Consider the following 13,026-nt stretch of genomic DNA (forward strand, 5'->3'; position numbering starts at 1 on the left):
GGCGGAAAATTGGAAAAATAAAACCTGCATCTTTTTCAATAATCTGCGATGCCATGGAATTTTCTAAAACAAAATGATATCCAGTTATCAATTGGCAGCAGTTCGAAATGGATTTTATGATCGATTTGGTTACTGTCTTGCAGTTAATGGTGACTTATTCGAACATTTATTGTAAATTGTTATTAGGAAACCGTTTTTAGTAATTTGGTCTTTCGCTTTATGTTGAATTCGCTGTTTTAAATATAATACTTTTTGATAGAATTTGATTTGTTTTATAGCAGACATTCCATGGCATGACGGATATTGGCGTAGTTTTTGTATTATAAAATTCCATGGCATCACAGATTATTGACAAAGGGGGGTTTTATTTTTCCAACCAGTTTTCCGTCTTTATTTGCAAAAAATTGAAAACTAATACGGTTGATTGACGCAAAAAATTTTTTTCTACAAAAAACCTCAATAAGTACATTTTTGCTCTAAAATAATTTGGAGAGCCACGAATTTTACATTGAAATCCCTAATGATGCGTTACGCAAGTCACCACCCTGTATAGGCGGCGCAAAGTAATGGGACGTTTTGCGGCATTTTCTAATTTCGGTAACAGTCGGCTCGGACTGAGTCCTACGTACGTTTTCGCAGCAATTTGCTCTAAGGTTTGCCACTAACAAGTACTAAAAGTCATTTTATTTCAGAATACTTCTACAAATTCACACGCAACAGAACAGTTTCGATCGACTGAAATCATTGAAATTTTTCACTCAAAGCTGAAATGAAACACGTCACCGTATCAAAGTTATCTTCGTTAGAAAACGTAGGTAATTAATGAAGACATACCTATACTCGTAATTATTATACAATAAATTAAACATCAAGCTAATATGTGAAAAAATCCACTGTCAGTTCAAAACGCCATTATCACATTCATTTGTTTTCCAAAGCATACTTTTTTTATGATTCTGAGGTGTTATACTTTTGGGCAATGATTACCAGTATAATAATTAATAATGTTATGGTTAAATCAAGGTTATTTCATTTGGTGAGTGAAGTGTATTATTGTCTTTTATACGTCTTTAATAGGCATGGTCATTCCCGCATACTTTTATTTTAGACCGGCTACAGAGAGTATAACTGCGGCCCATGCGTCTTTTTTAGGTGGTTTGTTGGTTTAAGATTTTTTTAAAAATATAATTTGCAAATTTATACAACAAATATTAATGCAATTAGATGGAGTGTGATATCGTATAACTGTAAATCCTTCACACAGTGTAAATGCAAACTGCAGTTACTTTCTGTAGTCTCTGTTGTGATAGCTGAACGCGGCTAAACTGTCCAAAGTGGCGACATCTAGACTATCAATAAAAAATTGCTTTTCGAAGTTCAAATTCAAATCAAGTACTCATGAAATTATAATTTATCCCGTGGGATATTTTTTAACTATAGATTCAATATTATGAATTTACTGCAGACCTGTTGCGACATCGAAGAAGATCAAATACGGCATTGGTTAAGCAGGCCAAATATGTCGATAAAACTCTACGCAGAACCTCAACTAGAACAGCATGTAACGGAGACAGTTAAATTCGTTTGCCATCTTCTTAAACGGTCGAATGAAGTATTTATAGCTGCTGTAGATATTTTGGAGAATTATGTAAATAAAAAGGTAACTTATTGGGATGAACCTCACAGTCTGGCACTTCTTGTATGTGCAATAAACGTAGCAAACAAATTACTTAGTCCAGCCGATGAAATTCAAATGAAGGACATCGAAAAGGTAGTTCTAAAATTGACTGACAAAGAAGTCGATAAAAGCACTTTAAACAATACCGAACTCGAAATATTAGTAACAGTCGATAAGATCTCGTCGTTTACTACAGTCACCGATTTGTGTATGCTACTTGAATATTACGTAAAAAATCTCAAACTCAAAGTTGACGTAGAGCCGCTATGCTTGGAATTATTAAATCTTGTGTATATCTCAAGGAAGAAGCTATTTGACAATGTGAAAACCGTTTATTCGGATTCCGCAGACACTTTAGGAGTTTTTAAACAGTTAGTATGCAACAAATTTTACTATGCGGGAGGAATTATCACTTGTGCTTTGCAATTGACAAAACTTAAGGTTTTTCTCAATATTCAACAAATTGTCGAAGACATCGCGCAAATTGCACAGATTCATTTCGATCATATTATTCTGTTAGCGAAAATTATACGAGAAGTACTTGTCGAAGAGTGATTTATATAGTAAGAACTAATTTTAAGCCGAACACTTTCCCATGTTAGATAATGATAAATGACGACATGTAAAAAACATTTATTACTAATTACAACCATTTCACTACGTAATAATTTCTTTTTCCCACTCTAAGCAGTGATAGATTGTTTGATAATCGATGAACTGATGGGTTTAACACTTCATTGGGATTCGTCGACTTCTGTTGGTTAACATAAAATCCACCGGCAGAGATTATTCGAACAGCATCCGCTGTAACAAACCAATTAAATGTCATGAGGAACAGTGTAATCTAGGGGTATTCATGATTGAAGGTTGGTATTAGTGAAAGTATTGAAGTGAGTCAAGTGTGATGTACTGACCACGGCTAATACTCACCGCTGGTAGGAAAACAACCAGCTTTCATTGCCATATCTAAAACACTTTGTCCGGGTTCTGGTAAAATTTGTACAACAGATGCGCCATCGAACATGCGCACGATTTCTTCAACTTTCATTTCGCCCAACGCCGCCACATTTCCTTCGTATAACGCCTTGCTGGCCGCTACCGCTTGTTCCAAGCCCTCCTTGCCGTGTACCAACAAAATAACATCCTCCGCCAACTTTTTCTGTGCCAGTCTCAATTCCGGTTTCTCCAAATGCCGCCTCATCGTATCCTTAATCGTGCCCACGCTATTAAAAGTGAAGAGCTTAAGCAACTTTTCAACGCTCGAATCCGGTGTGCGAATCCAAAACTGGTAAAACGTAAATGGCGAAGTTTTCTCTGGAGACAACCAGATGGCGTTACCGGCCGACTTTCCAAATTTATCGCCCATCTCCGTTGTAATAAGTGGCAGAGTGAGCCCTGGAATTTCTTAGTTAGGGAACGTTAGGCTAAAAGAACGCTACCGTAAACCGTATCTCTGCATGCCTTTCCAATTAAGTCGCGCCCCGACATTAAATTACCCATTTGATCGCTGCCGCCAATCTGAAATCTGGCAAAATACTCAAATGGTATACTGCAACTGTGCATACCTGAAACCGGCATCCATATTTGCTGTACAGGTGCAACCAATCGTACGATTGAAATAGTTGGTAACTAAATTCGGTGAAACTCATTCCTGCAGCTGTAGCCAATCTACTTTGCACACTCGTGCGTGATAGCAACGTTCCCATACGTAGGTATCGACCTGGCCCTCCAATGAAATTGATCGCTGTCAGTTTCTCATACCAACTCTCATTGTTTAATATCCTACAAGTACAAGCTAGTAAGTACCCCCAAATTGGCATACATAAAGCCCCCTTACTTGTATTCAGGTAAAAATTTGTCACTCCAGAAATACTTCTTGTGATTGTCAAATATCTGTTCTATGTTCTGGTTTAATCCCCGTATGTTCAGATCTATAAGTTGGGTAGAAAGCTTATCGCGTTCCGCATTACGACCGCTCGGATCGCCGATTTTCGCAGTAGCACCTCCGATCTAAAGCAATAATTCGAGCAACGTAAGATGAAGTACCCGCGAATGCTTACGCACAACAGCGATAGCGTTGTGTCCACCTCTTTGCCAGTGCAGTAGATTGATGAGCACCAGTAGATTGCCTACGTGTAAACTATCAGAGGTCGGATCGAAACCGGCATAAACGCACTGAGGAGCTTTATTTAATAAATCTACTATATCCTGCCTAAAATTTGTAATTGATTTATTTGTGTCACAGCTTAAACTAACAATAGCTACAGAAAAACATCGGGAAAGATGTCTTGATACATGCCTCGTTCCTTCAATTTTATAATATTTCTACTGCAGTACATCCTACGGAAATGGCCCAGCTTATTGGGGGATAAACCGAACAAACTTTTTAGCAACATTCCTAATTAATATCAAAAACGAAATAAACTGATATTGAGGTTATATTTGTGGCACTGGTACGCATACGTGACTCTTACTGTACAGCTTTGGAAGTGGCTCCCTAGCCCCAAATATACAAGGTGAAGGATTTTTGTGGAACCTCTTGAGTTTCTTTAAATATTAGGCGAAGTGGCGTAGCCTAGCTCGTTGGCGCCCGGGGCGCGATCAAGATTTGCCGTCCTATATTTTAGGAGCTGGTGAACATTTTGAGTTCCCTTATTTAAAAAAGGAGTTCACACTTCTTATTTTATTTTGGATTTCAGTACTTTTAGAGCGGGGGGGGGGGGGGGGGGGGAGGGGGATTGACCTCTTGACTATAAGCTTTCGTTTGACACCTATATGATCCGTGTCCCAGATGGTGCCATAGACATGAGTTTTTTTTATTGTTTCCTACTTTTCGTTATTTTCAAAAGCACCCCAAGATATTATTGGCAGGTATGACGCTGCTGCTCGTACTAAAGTGGCGCCCGAAGCGGATCGCCGCCCCCCCCCTCCGTTTCGCCGCTGATTAGGCGTATTCGTTTCTGGTGATTCTGTGCGATTTATAAATTACAATAAGGTTCACCAAAACCAGTTAGGTAAGTTTAAATCACTAGAAGAAAACCCACACCGGCAGTTTGTTGTTTGTTACTACCTAACATAACCTAACAATAAATGAACTGGTTTATTATTGAGTTTTTTAGCGCTAATATTGTTTAAATCTTGCTCATTCAATTCATTTAGATTTCATATTAAGAGAATTCTTGTTCATATTTAATACATAGACACATGAGATTTAACTTACTGTGACGTGTGGAAATATTTACTATTACTGCATAAACACCACCAATAAATATTATTAAATATTATTATTATTATGGTCGGTGTTTCTTGTGAGAACTCAGGTCTAGCCTGGTTAACTAATCGCACGGATTAAAATCAAGTAACGATTAGTGTCTGTGTCTGTGTCTGGTGAAGTTATGTAGGGTTCTAAAGAAAAATAAAAAATAAAAATAAAATAAATATTCACACACTCACATTGGAAATCTAGAGATAGTATGTAATTCATACTTACCAACATAGCTATTAATGGCCACAATAGTCAACGCTATCAGGAAAGAAGAAAACAAAACAAAAATATCATTATAATAATTCCTGTAATTTTATTAAATAGAGTTTATTGTGTAAGTGTTTCTTTGGCTTTGCGTTTGGGTTGAATACGAGTGGGTTGTGATAACGTGGTGTGTTTATGTGAAGAAGGAGTTTTGTGTTTTTTAACTGTGCTAGGACGTGTAACTTTATTGGGTGGACCTCTCTTTGTAGTGCATGTTGCGTTACTTGTATTTATGGTGTTTCTTTGTTCTTGACGTTGTATTTGTGTGGTTGCTTGGATTTTTGGTGGAGATATTACAGTATGTTGTGAGCGTGTAGTTCTGTTAAGGTTTTCGCGTTTCGGTTGAATACGAGTAGGTTGTGATAACGTGGTGTGTTTATGTGAAGGAGTTTTGTGTTTTTTAACTGTGCTAGGACGTGTATTATTATTATTATGGTCGGTGTATCTTGTGAGAACTCAGGTCTAGCCTGGTTAACTAATCGCACGGATTAAAATCAAGTAACGATTAGTGTCTGTGTCTGTGTCTGGTGAAGTTATGTAGGGTCCTTAATTAAAAAAAAAAAAATAAAAAAAAAATAAAAAAAAATCACACGTACATTGGACATCTAGGGATAATGTAATTCGTACTTACCAACATACCTATTGATGGGCACAATAGCCAACGCTATCAGGAAAGAGGAAAACAAAACAAAACAAAAAAAAAATCATTATAATAATTCCTGTAATTTTATTAAATGGAGTTTATTGTGTAAGTGTTTCTTTGGCTTTGCGTTTGGGTTGAATACTAGTGGGTTGTGATAACGTGGTGTGTTTCTGTGAAGAAGGAGTTTTGTGTTTTTTAATTGTATTTATGGTGTTTCTTTGTTCCTGAGGTCGTATTTGTGAGGTTGCATGGGTTTTTGGTGGAGATATTGCAGTATTTTGTGAGCCTGTGGTGCTGTTAAGGTTTTTGCGCTTCGGTTGTATGCGAGTGGGTTGTTTCTGAGAAGAAGGAGTATTGTGTTTTTTAACTGTGCTAGGGCGTGTAACTTTATTGGATGGACCTGTCTTTGTAGTACATGTTGCGTTACTTGTGTTTATGGTGTTTCTTTGTTCTTGAGGTTGTATTTGTGAGGTTGCTTGGGTTATTGATGGAGATATTATATTACAGTATTTTGTGAGCTAGTAGTGCTGTATAGGTTTTTGCGTTTGGGTTGAATACGAGTGGGTTGTGATAACGTGGTGTGCTTCGGTGAAGAAGGAGTTAGGTGTTTTTTAATTGTGCTAGGGCGTGTAACTTTATTGGGTGGACCTGTCTTTGTAGTGCATGTTGCGTTACTTGTATTTATGATGTTTCTTTGTTCTTGAGGTTGTGTTTGTGAAGTTGCTTGGGTTTTTGGTGGAGATATTTTAGTATGTTGTGAGCCTGTAGTTCTGTTAAGGTTTTTGCGTTGCGGTTGAATACGAGTGGGTTGTGAAAATGTGGTGTGTTTCTGTGAAGAAGGAGTTATGTGTTTTTTAACTGTGCTAGGGCGTGTAATTTTATTGGGTGGACCTGTCTTTGTAGTGCATGTTGCGTTAGTTGCGCGGCTAGTGTCTATTATGGATGTTTCTGTTCTGAGGTTGTATTTGAGATTGCTGGGTTGTTTGCGGAGAATGTTTAGTATGTTGTGAGCCTGTAGTTCTGTTTAGTTTTCGCGTTCGGTTGAATACGAGTGGGTTGTGATATGTGGTGTGCTTCTGGAAGAAGGAGTTTGTGTTTTTTTAAATGTGCTAGGGCGGTAATCTTATTGATGGACCTGTCTTTGTAGTGGCATGTGTGCGTACTTGTATTTATGGTGTTCTTTGTTCTTGAAGTTGTATTTCTGTTGTTTGCATGGGTAATAATTGGTGGAGACATTACAGCTATTTTGTGAGGCTGTAGTGCTGTTTAAGTGTATGTTGCGTTTGGTGGTACAGTCGGTTGTGTTTGTGATAACGTGGTGGCTTTCTGAGAAGAAAGCTAGTATGTGTGTTTTATTAGCTGTGCTAGGCCGTGTGGGTGAGGGCGTCTTTGTAGTGCGTGTTGCGTTACTTGTATTTATTGCGTTGTTGTTCAGGAAGTTTTGTGTGGTTGGTTGAGTTAAGTTTGGAAATATTACAGTATGTTGTGCTGTCATGTGTGAGTCTAAAGTGCTGTTTAGGCTTTTGCGTTTGGTGAATACTAAATGAGGTGTGATAATGTGGTTTGCTTCAGAGGTGAATCTCTGATTGTAGTATATGTTGTATTCCTTTGTTGTACTTGTTTGTTCGGGAAGTTGTATTGTGTGTTTTGTTGGGTTTAGAGGTGAGAAGATTTACAGTATGTTGTGTACCGTGTTTGTGAGCGAGTACTGCTGTTTACATGTATACGTTGTGGATCATTTCTGTATGTAGTATCTTGTGTTATGTTTAGAAATTTACGAACAATATGGCATTGTGTTGATAATGACTGCTTTTTGTAATTTCTGTAGTGTGTTTTGGTCTAAAACCTAATAGTTGTAAATTGTGGTGTATTGTCTTTGGATTAACTCCGTAGCACTAAGAATAAGGGAACTATAACAGTAGATTTCTTCTCCATTGCGTTAAGCTCGATAGCTAATCCGTGATTTCGGTGTTTTTTCTGCATGTGTTTTAGTTAAGGTGTTAGTGTTTGGGGATGGCAATGTCTATAATACAAATGGACTTTTGTCGTGTTTATACTATAAGTGTAATGTCTGGTCATTATTGTGGATAGTGTCTGTGAGTAGTGTCCTGTCCCAATATAATGTGTGTTTGTTGTTTTCGAGTATGATCTGTGGCGTGTATTTGTAGTATGGTGTCGTATCTGTATAGGATTTGTGTTTAAGTGCTAATTTTGATGTATGATTTTAGCTACCTGATCAGTCGAGTTTATTCAGTTTGGTGAAAGTCGTGTGCATGCGATATTATATGTTGGATGGTTCTGATGTTTGTGAACAAAGTCGACAAGAAATCATTTGTCACTTTTTATCTTATGTATGTGTTTTTATAAGTTGCGTGAGTTAATGACCTGGTCTTGTATTGCTAACATGAAACCCTCGTCTCCGGAAGCATCACATTCAGACAACCAACTGTGCGTTGCTATGATCAACACAATCTGGCAACCTCTTGTAGAATCGTCCATGTAAAGCTTTTGGTTCCATGTCTGTATGTATTTGTGATGTATGTAAGTTTGGAGTGGGTGGGGTACATAGTTTCGTGTAGGTTAAGTGTGTGTTAAATTTGTCTGCATATGTTACTGTTTTGTGTAAGATGAAGTATCTGATTGTTATAAAATTGTCGTAAATTGTGTATTTGTGTTGGTGTAATAGTTTTATATCTGTAAGTCCTCTACCTCCTTCCGAACGAGGAGTAAAAATCGTATAGTGGAGGAGTGAGGGTGATGTATAATTGTGTTTTGTTAATAGTGTACGTGGTTTCTCGTATTTGTTCTAAATCTGTATTGGTCCAACGTATAATCGAAAGAGTATGTAAGCACTGGTATCATAAGTGTTAATAAGCTTTGATTGTATTTCTACCGTGTAATTTTGTTTTAAGTATACTGCGTACTCTTTGTACGTATTGTGTGATAAGTGTTTGTTTTATACTCGTATGTTATTATTATTATTATTATTATGTGCTACTATACGCCCATAGTAATATACAAGTGTGTCAAGCGGTAATACAAAGTGAGTTCAATAATGTGATTGAATGGACACACGGTAGGAACGTTTATATTAATGCCACAAAGACTGTTACAATGACTTTCAGAACTCCACACATGGTATTACCCAAATCTACCCAAATACAGCTTCATAATTGTAATTGTTTGTTTAACTGTTGTACATATTGTGGATGTCGTTTGCTGACCCAGGTCAGTGAGACAATGTATTTAGGCCTTAAAATGGACAATCATCTAAAGTATAACAAGCATATCGATTATCTTTATGCAAAACTAAAGAAAATTTCAGGTACATTTTACTTGCTTAAAAAAACAACAAACGTAGAGGTAATGAGTCTAGTATATAAAACGCTTTTTGAGTCTTTAATTCGTTACGGTATACAAAATTAGGGTTGCGTGGAAGATATTTGCATAAATAAATTAAATAAAATACAAATGAAGGTGTTAAAAATGATATACCAAAACATGAACAAACACGATATACTAGACAAAATTGACACATTAACGCCGCTAGGGGTTTATAAGCTGTACCATATAATTAGTAATTTTGAGAACGATCAATATAAGGTAACAATTGAACACCAATATCATACCAGAACCACGAAATATGTAGTACCACGCTCTTACAATAATTATGGTGAACGTACACTTAAATGCACTATACCGAGGTTGTATAATGAAATTACGTTTGACTACAATTCATTGAAAAGACAATTGTTTATAAAGCAACTTAAAACTATGCTCCGCAATGATTAAAGTACTGATTGCACTTCCCCTCACAGCGCCCTCAAATGTATACTTCATTTTGTGAACCTAAATGTGAAATTCTTATATCAATATGAACGGTACCCACTGATAAGTCTGTGACTTAGTGGGACCGCATATTATTGTAAAATTGCAACGAATAAATGAAAATGAAATGAAATGTGGAACTTTGTACAGGGGGAGGGGGGGCGCTGATTGTAATGAAAAAACAATGTGGAATAACTGTAAAACTGATTGAACTTAGTTAAATGATCTGAATCAACATTGATTAGGTGTATACACTTATAAGGCTACATGAAAATAGTAAAGAGTTCCCCTGTTAAGGCGGGCAGATGTCACAGTAAGTTACACTAAGTTATTTAAAACATTGCTCACAACTGTAAGGTCCAAGATTCATTACAAGTTAATCTGCCAACAGTTAGTACTTGGGGTAAAGTCCAGGGGGCGCATTTTTGGTAATGCAAATCAGTATTTTATTAGCGAAGTCTAAAATTATCGATCTCACGAGTAATTTTGGCTGCGTTAAATAATTCATATTATTTAATTACAATTGGGAGTACGTCTTTATTTTGTACAACAAATCACAAAAATGCAAAAATAATTAATTTGTTATACTGGTAGCGATATCTAACGGTAAAATTATAGCACCTCCGAAAACCATATCGAAATTATTTTCTTAAATTATCGATCTCACAAGTAATCTAACTCAAAATAGACTAGAGCCTGCACATCTACACTATAGCAGAAAGCTTTTAGTGAAAATTTGAAGTCTCTAGCTATTGTAGTAGCTCAGATCTCACCCGGACAGCCGGCCAGCCAGCCATAACGAATATAATAGCGTATTGTTTTCAAAAATGCGCTAAAAAACTATAGCGCTCTTTCAAAATACGTGAAAAATAGTTTTTGGACCGTGAGTGCGTATAACATTATACTATGGTATAACGTTAGGGTGGTATCTCATATACTATTAATTTTACCCCTGCTTCCTTGATGAGATTTCAAAATTTCAAGTCGATATCTTTTAAAACACCGAATGTAAGTCCATTTAAAATTTTCGCGTAGACACCTGGCATAGTAAAACCAGGGTGCTGCTGTGTAATATAAACTTTCTAATTTATTTAGATATTTCTTTGTTCTTCGTACGAATTCCCACTTGCTACCGTCAAACGGCCGAAATTTACTATCTTTGGCTCACGACGGTCTACGCACGAACTCCAGAAACCAAAATCTCTCTGCTTTGGACCAAACGGCGGTTCAAACTCGAGTCTCCAACGCGACTCTAATCCCGCTGACCAATTTCTGCAAATTGCGTATATTTATCTTCTCTAACAAGCTGATGCCCAAAAATGGCACTCCTATCCCATTTCCTTATGGTCAAAAAGTAATAAATTCTCGCTTCAATATGCAGCCTTGTTTTTTATGCTTTTTTGAATCCATTAGGTCTTTTACCCAGTGATTTCCTTTTAATCACGCACCTCTCGTTAGAATGATGATATTTACGACGTTACGCCTCATAAACTCATTGGAAAGTTACTCGGCGATAAAATTTAATTATTTCGAAAACACTTTGTCATGGTAATTGGAAAGTACGAACAACAAATCTGAATTTACCATATTTCCTTGGACTCATTAAGTCATTACCCTACAATTTAAACTCCCTGATATTTCCTCCTATCAAAAATTCAATTTATTCTTCTATTAAAAAGAAATAACAATTTTTACCCTAGTAAGCAGCTTCCGTTACATAACATAATCAGATTTTCGATAGCATGGATTATTTGTCAAACATCCCAGCAGAATGCAGCCCTTCAGGTAACCTAATACCTATATGATTACTGATTAGCAATTAGGTACTACATATACTCGTTTCCTTGGTATCTTCTCCTGAAACAACAGTCAACAGATAAGAATATTTGACATGAAATGATTACAGTTCGAAATACTATGAAAAGGAAGTTGCTAGTGCAGCATCAAAGACACATCTTCATGGGTGTTCCTTGCATACAATTATTGCATCTGGAATTCTGGACAACTCAACCCACAAATTGCTGTTAAGAGTTTTTAGAATTTATAAACAATTTATTTGCTTGAAAGCAAGACGAGATTTTCCTTATTTAGGTACATGGGCTTACTAGTAATAATGTTCCATATATAAAACTTTGCAAAAAGCATTAGAAGTGGTTCCAAATATTATCAAAGAAAGATAGTAAGAGAGTAACACAAAAAATTAAGTATACTGCCGTCATTTTGTTTACATCAAACTATACAAGGGGTGTTGCGTCTTGTAGCCAAAGAAATAGGCGACATTGATGGTTAAATCAAGATGTGCTAGAAAACTCATTTAGTATTTATAGACAAAGAGGAGGTTACAACAGGAATCCAACTGCTAAATCCCTACGATTGAGAAGCAAAGTAATGAAGCTGCTACTTTTAATTGTGAACAAGTTTCAAATAGCGAAGTTATGGCAAAAAAACCGAAAAATGTCATTTTATTTGTCTGATGTGATGGTCCTTTGACATGCCGCCAAAAAATATTCTCAATCAAGGGGAGAATTATGCTGATCATTTTGTTTTATGCGGCTTTATGTTCATCAGCTACTCTCGAAAACATATTTCGCTTTAAACGCATTTGATAAAAGAACAAATTATGAAAATACTTTTGCTGACTCAACAATTATTTTGGAGATCTTCATAGAAAATTATTTTGCATCGGTTCAATTTTATTATTGCCCTTAATCAAATGGAGAAATCACCATACCTTGCACTACCGATATAAGTAAAGAACAACGTAGAACCGTATTTTCAAAAAAATCTTTTGATAACCTTAGTTTTTGTTAAATTTTTAGAATCGTTGCTTACGTTGAAAGATTAATTTTTAATAAGTATAAAGTTTTCGAAAACAAAAACTGCTCATTTTAATAATTTGGACCTCTATTCCGCTATGTTAGTACCGACAATCAAGATATTCATCAAATTTTAAATAATAAACTACCTTCCAAACAATTAACGAAATTAAGCGCTTTTTTGTATGAAAATTGAATATGAAAAAACTCATTGTTAAATTACCACAAAAAATTTTCCCTAACATTACCTATTCTTTAAGTCGCTTATAACGGTTCTAATTAGGTTGGATTCGCATCAACAATTGCCATCCGGCCTTACATTTTTGGCTGTCACAAAACACGTGGTGCTTTTAAACGTAGGTACATTTGCGTATTTGTTTAGGGATTCATATTAAATCTATAATCTCTACTTTTTAATCTACGAGTATAATACTCCCAGTCGATGTCCCCCAGACCCCCCCGGTTCTATATTTTCAACTAATCCGAGTAGTGCCCTTTAGAGCGCCCCCTTTACATTTTTGAAGGGACCTTT

The 13,026-nt window shown here is 36.3% G+C and overlaps 1 protein-coding gene across 1 annotated transcript; it reads right to left on the bottom strand.

Moving 5' to 3' along the window:
• Positions 1-2,295: 2,295 nt before the first annotated feature.
• On the bottom strand, positions 2,296-4,123 carry LOC116179698 (tyrosine--tRNA ligase, mitochondrial). Its single transcript, XM_031499517.1, has 7 exons — positions 3,944-4,123; positions 3,743-3,890; positions 3,516-3,688; positions 3,244-3,460; positions 3,118-3,196; positions 2,609-3,073; positions 2,296-2,482 (listed from the first exon to the last, which is right to left on the bottom strand). The coding sequence occupies exons 1-7, from the start codon at positions 4,072-4,074 to the stop codon at positions 2,322-2,324; spliced, it is 1,374 nt and encodes a 457-aa protein (XP_031355377.1). The 5' UTR covers positions 4,075-4,123; the 3' UTR covers positions 2,296-2,321.
• Positions 4,124-13,026: the final 8,903 nt, after the last annotated feature.

The sequence above is a fragment of the Photinus pyralis genome, unplaced genomic scaffold, assembly GCF_008802855.1.
Source record: "Photinus pyralis isolate 1611_PpyrPB1 unplaced genomic scaffold, Ppyr1.3 Ppyr1.4_LG8, whole genome shotgun sequence".
NCBI classification, from domain to species: Eukaryota; Metazoa; Arthropoda; class Insecta; order Coleoptera; family Lampyridae; genus Photinus; species Photinus pyralis.

Coding starts and splice junctions, on each gene's coding strand:
- LOC116179698 (XM_031499517.1), bottom strand. CDS start 4,074: ATGTTGCTAAAAAGTTTGTTCGGTTTATCCCCCAATAAGCTGGGCCAT. Junction 3,891..3,943: donor ATCTTTCCCGATGTTTTTCT/GTAGCTATTGTT, acceptor TACAAATTTTAG/GCAGGATATAGTAGATTTAT. Junction 2,483..2,608: donor TGGTTGTTTTCCTACCAGCG/GTGAGTATTAGC, acceptor GGTTTGTTACAG/CGGATGCTGTTCGAATAATC.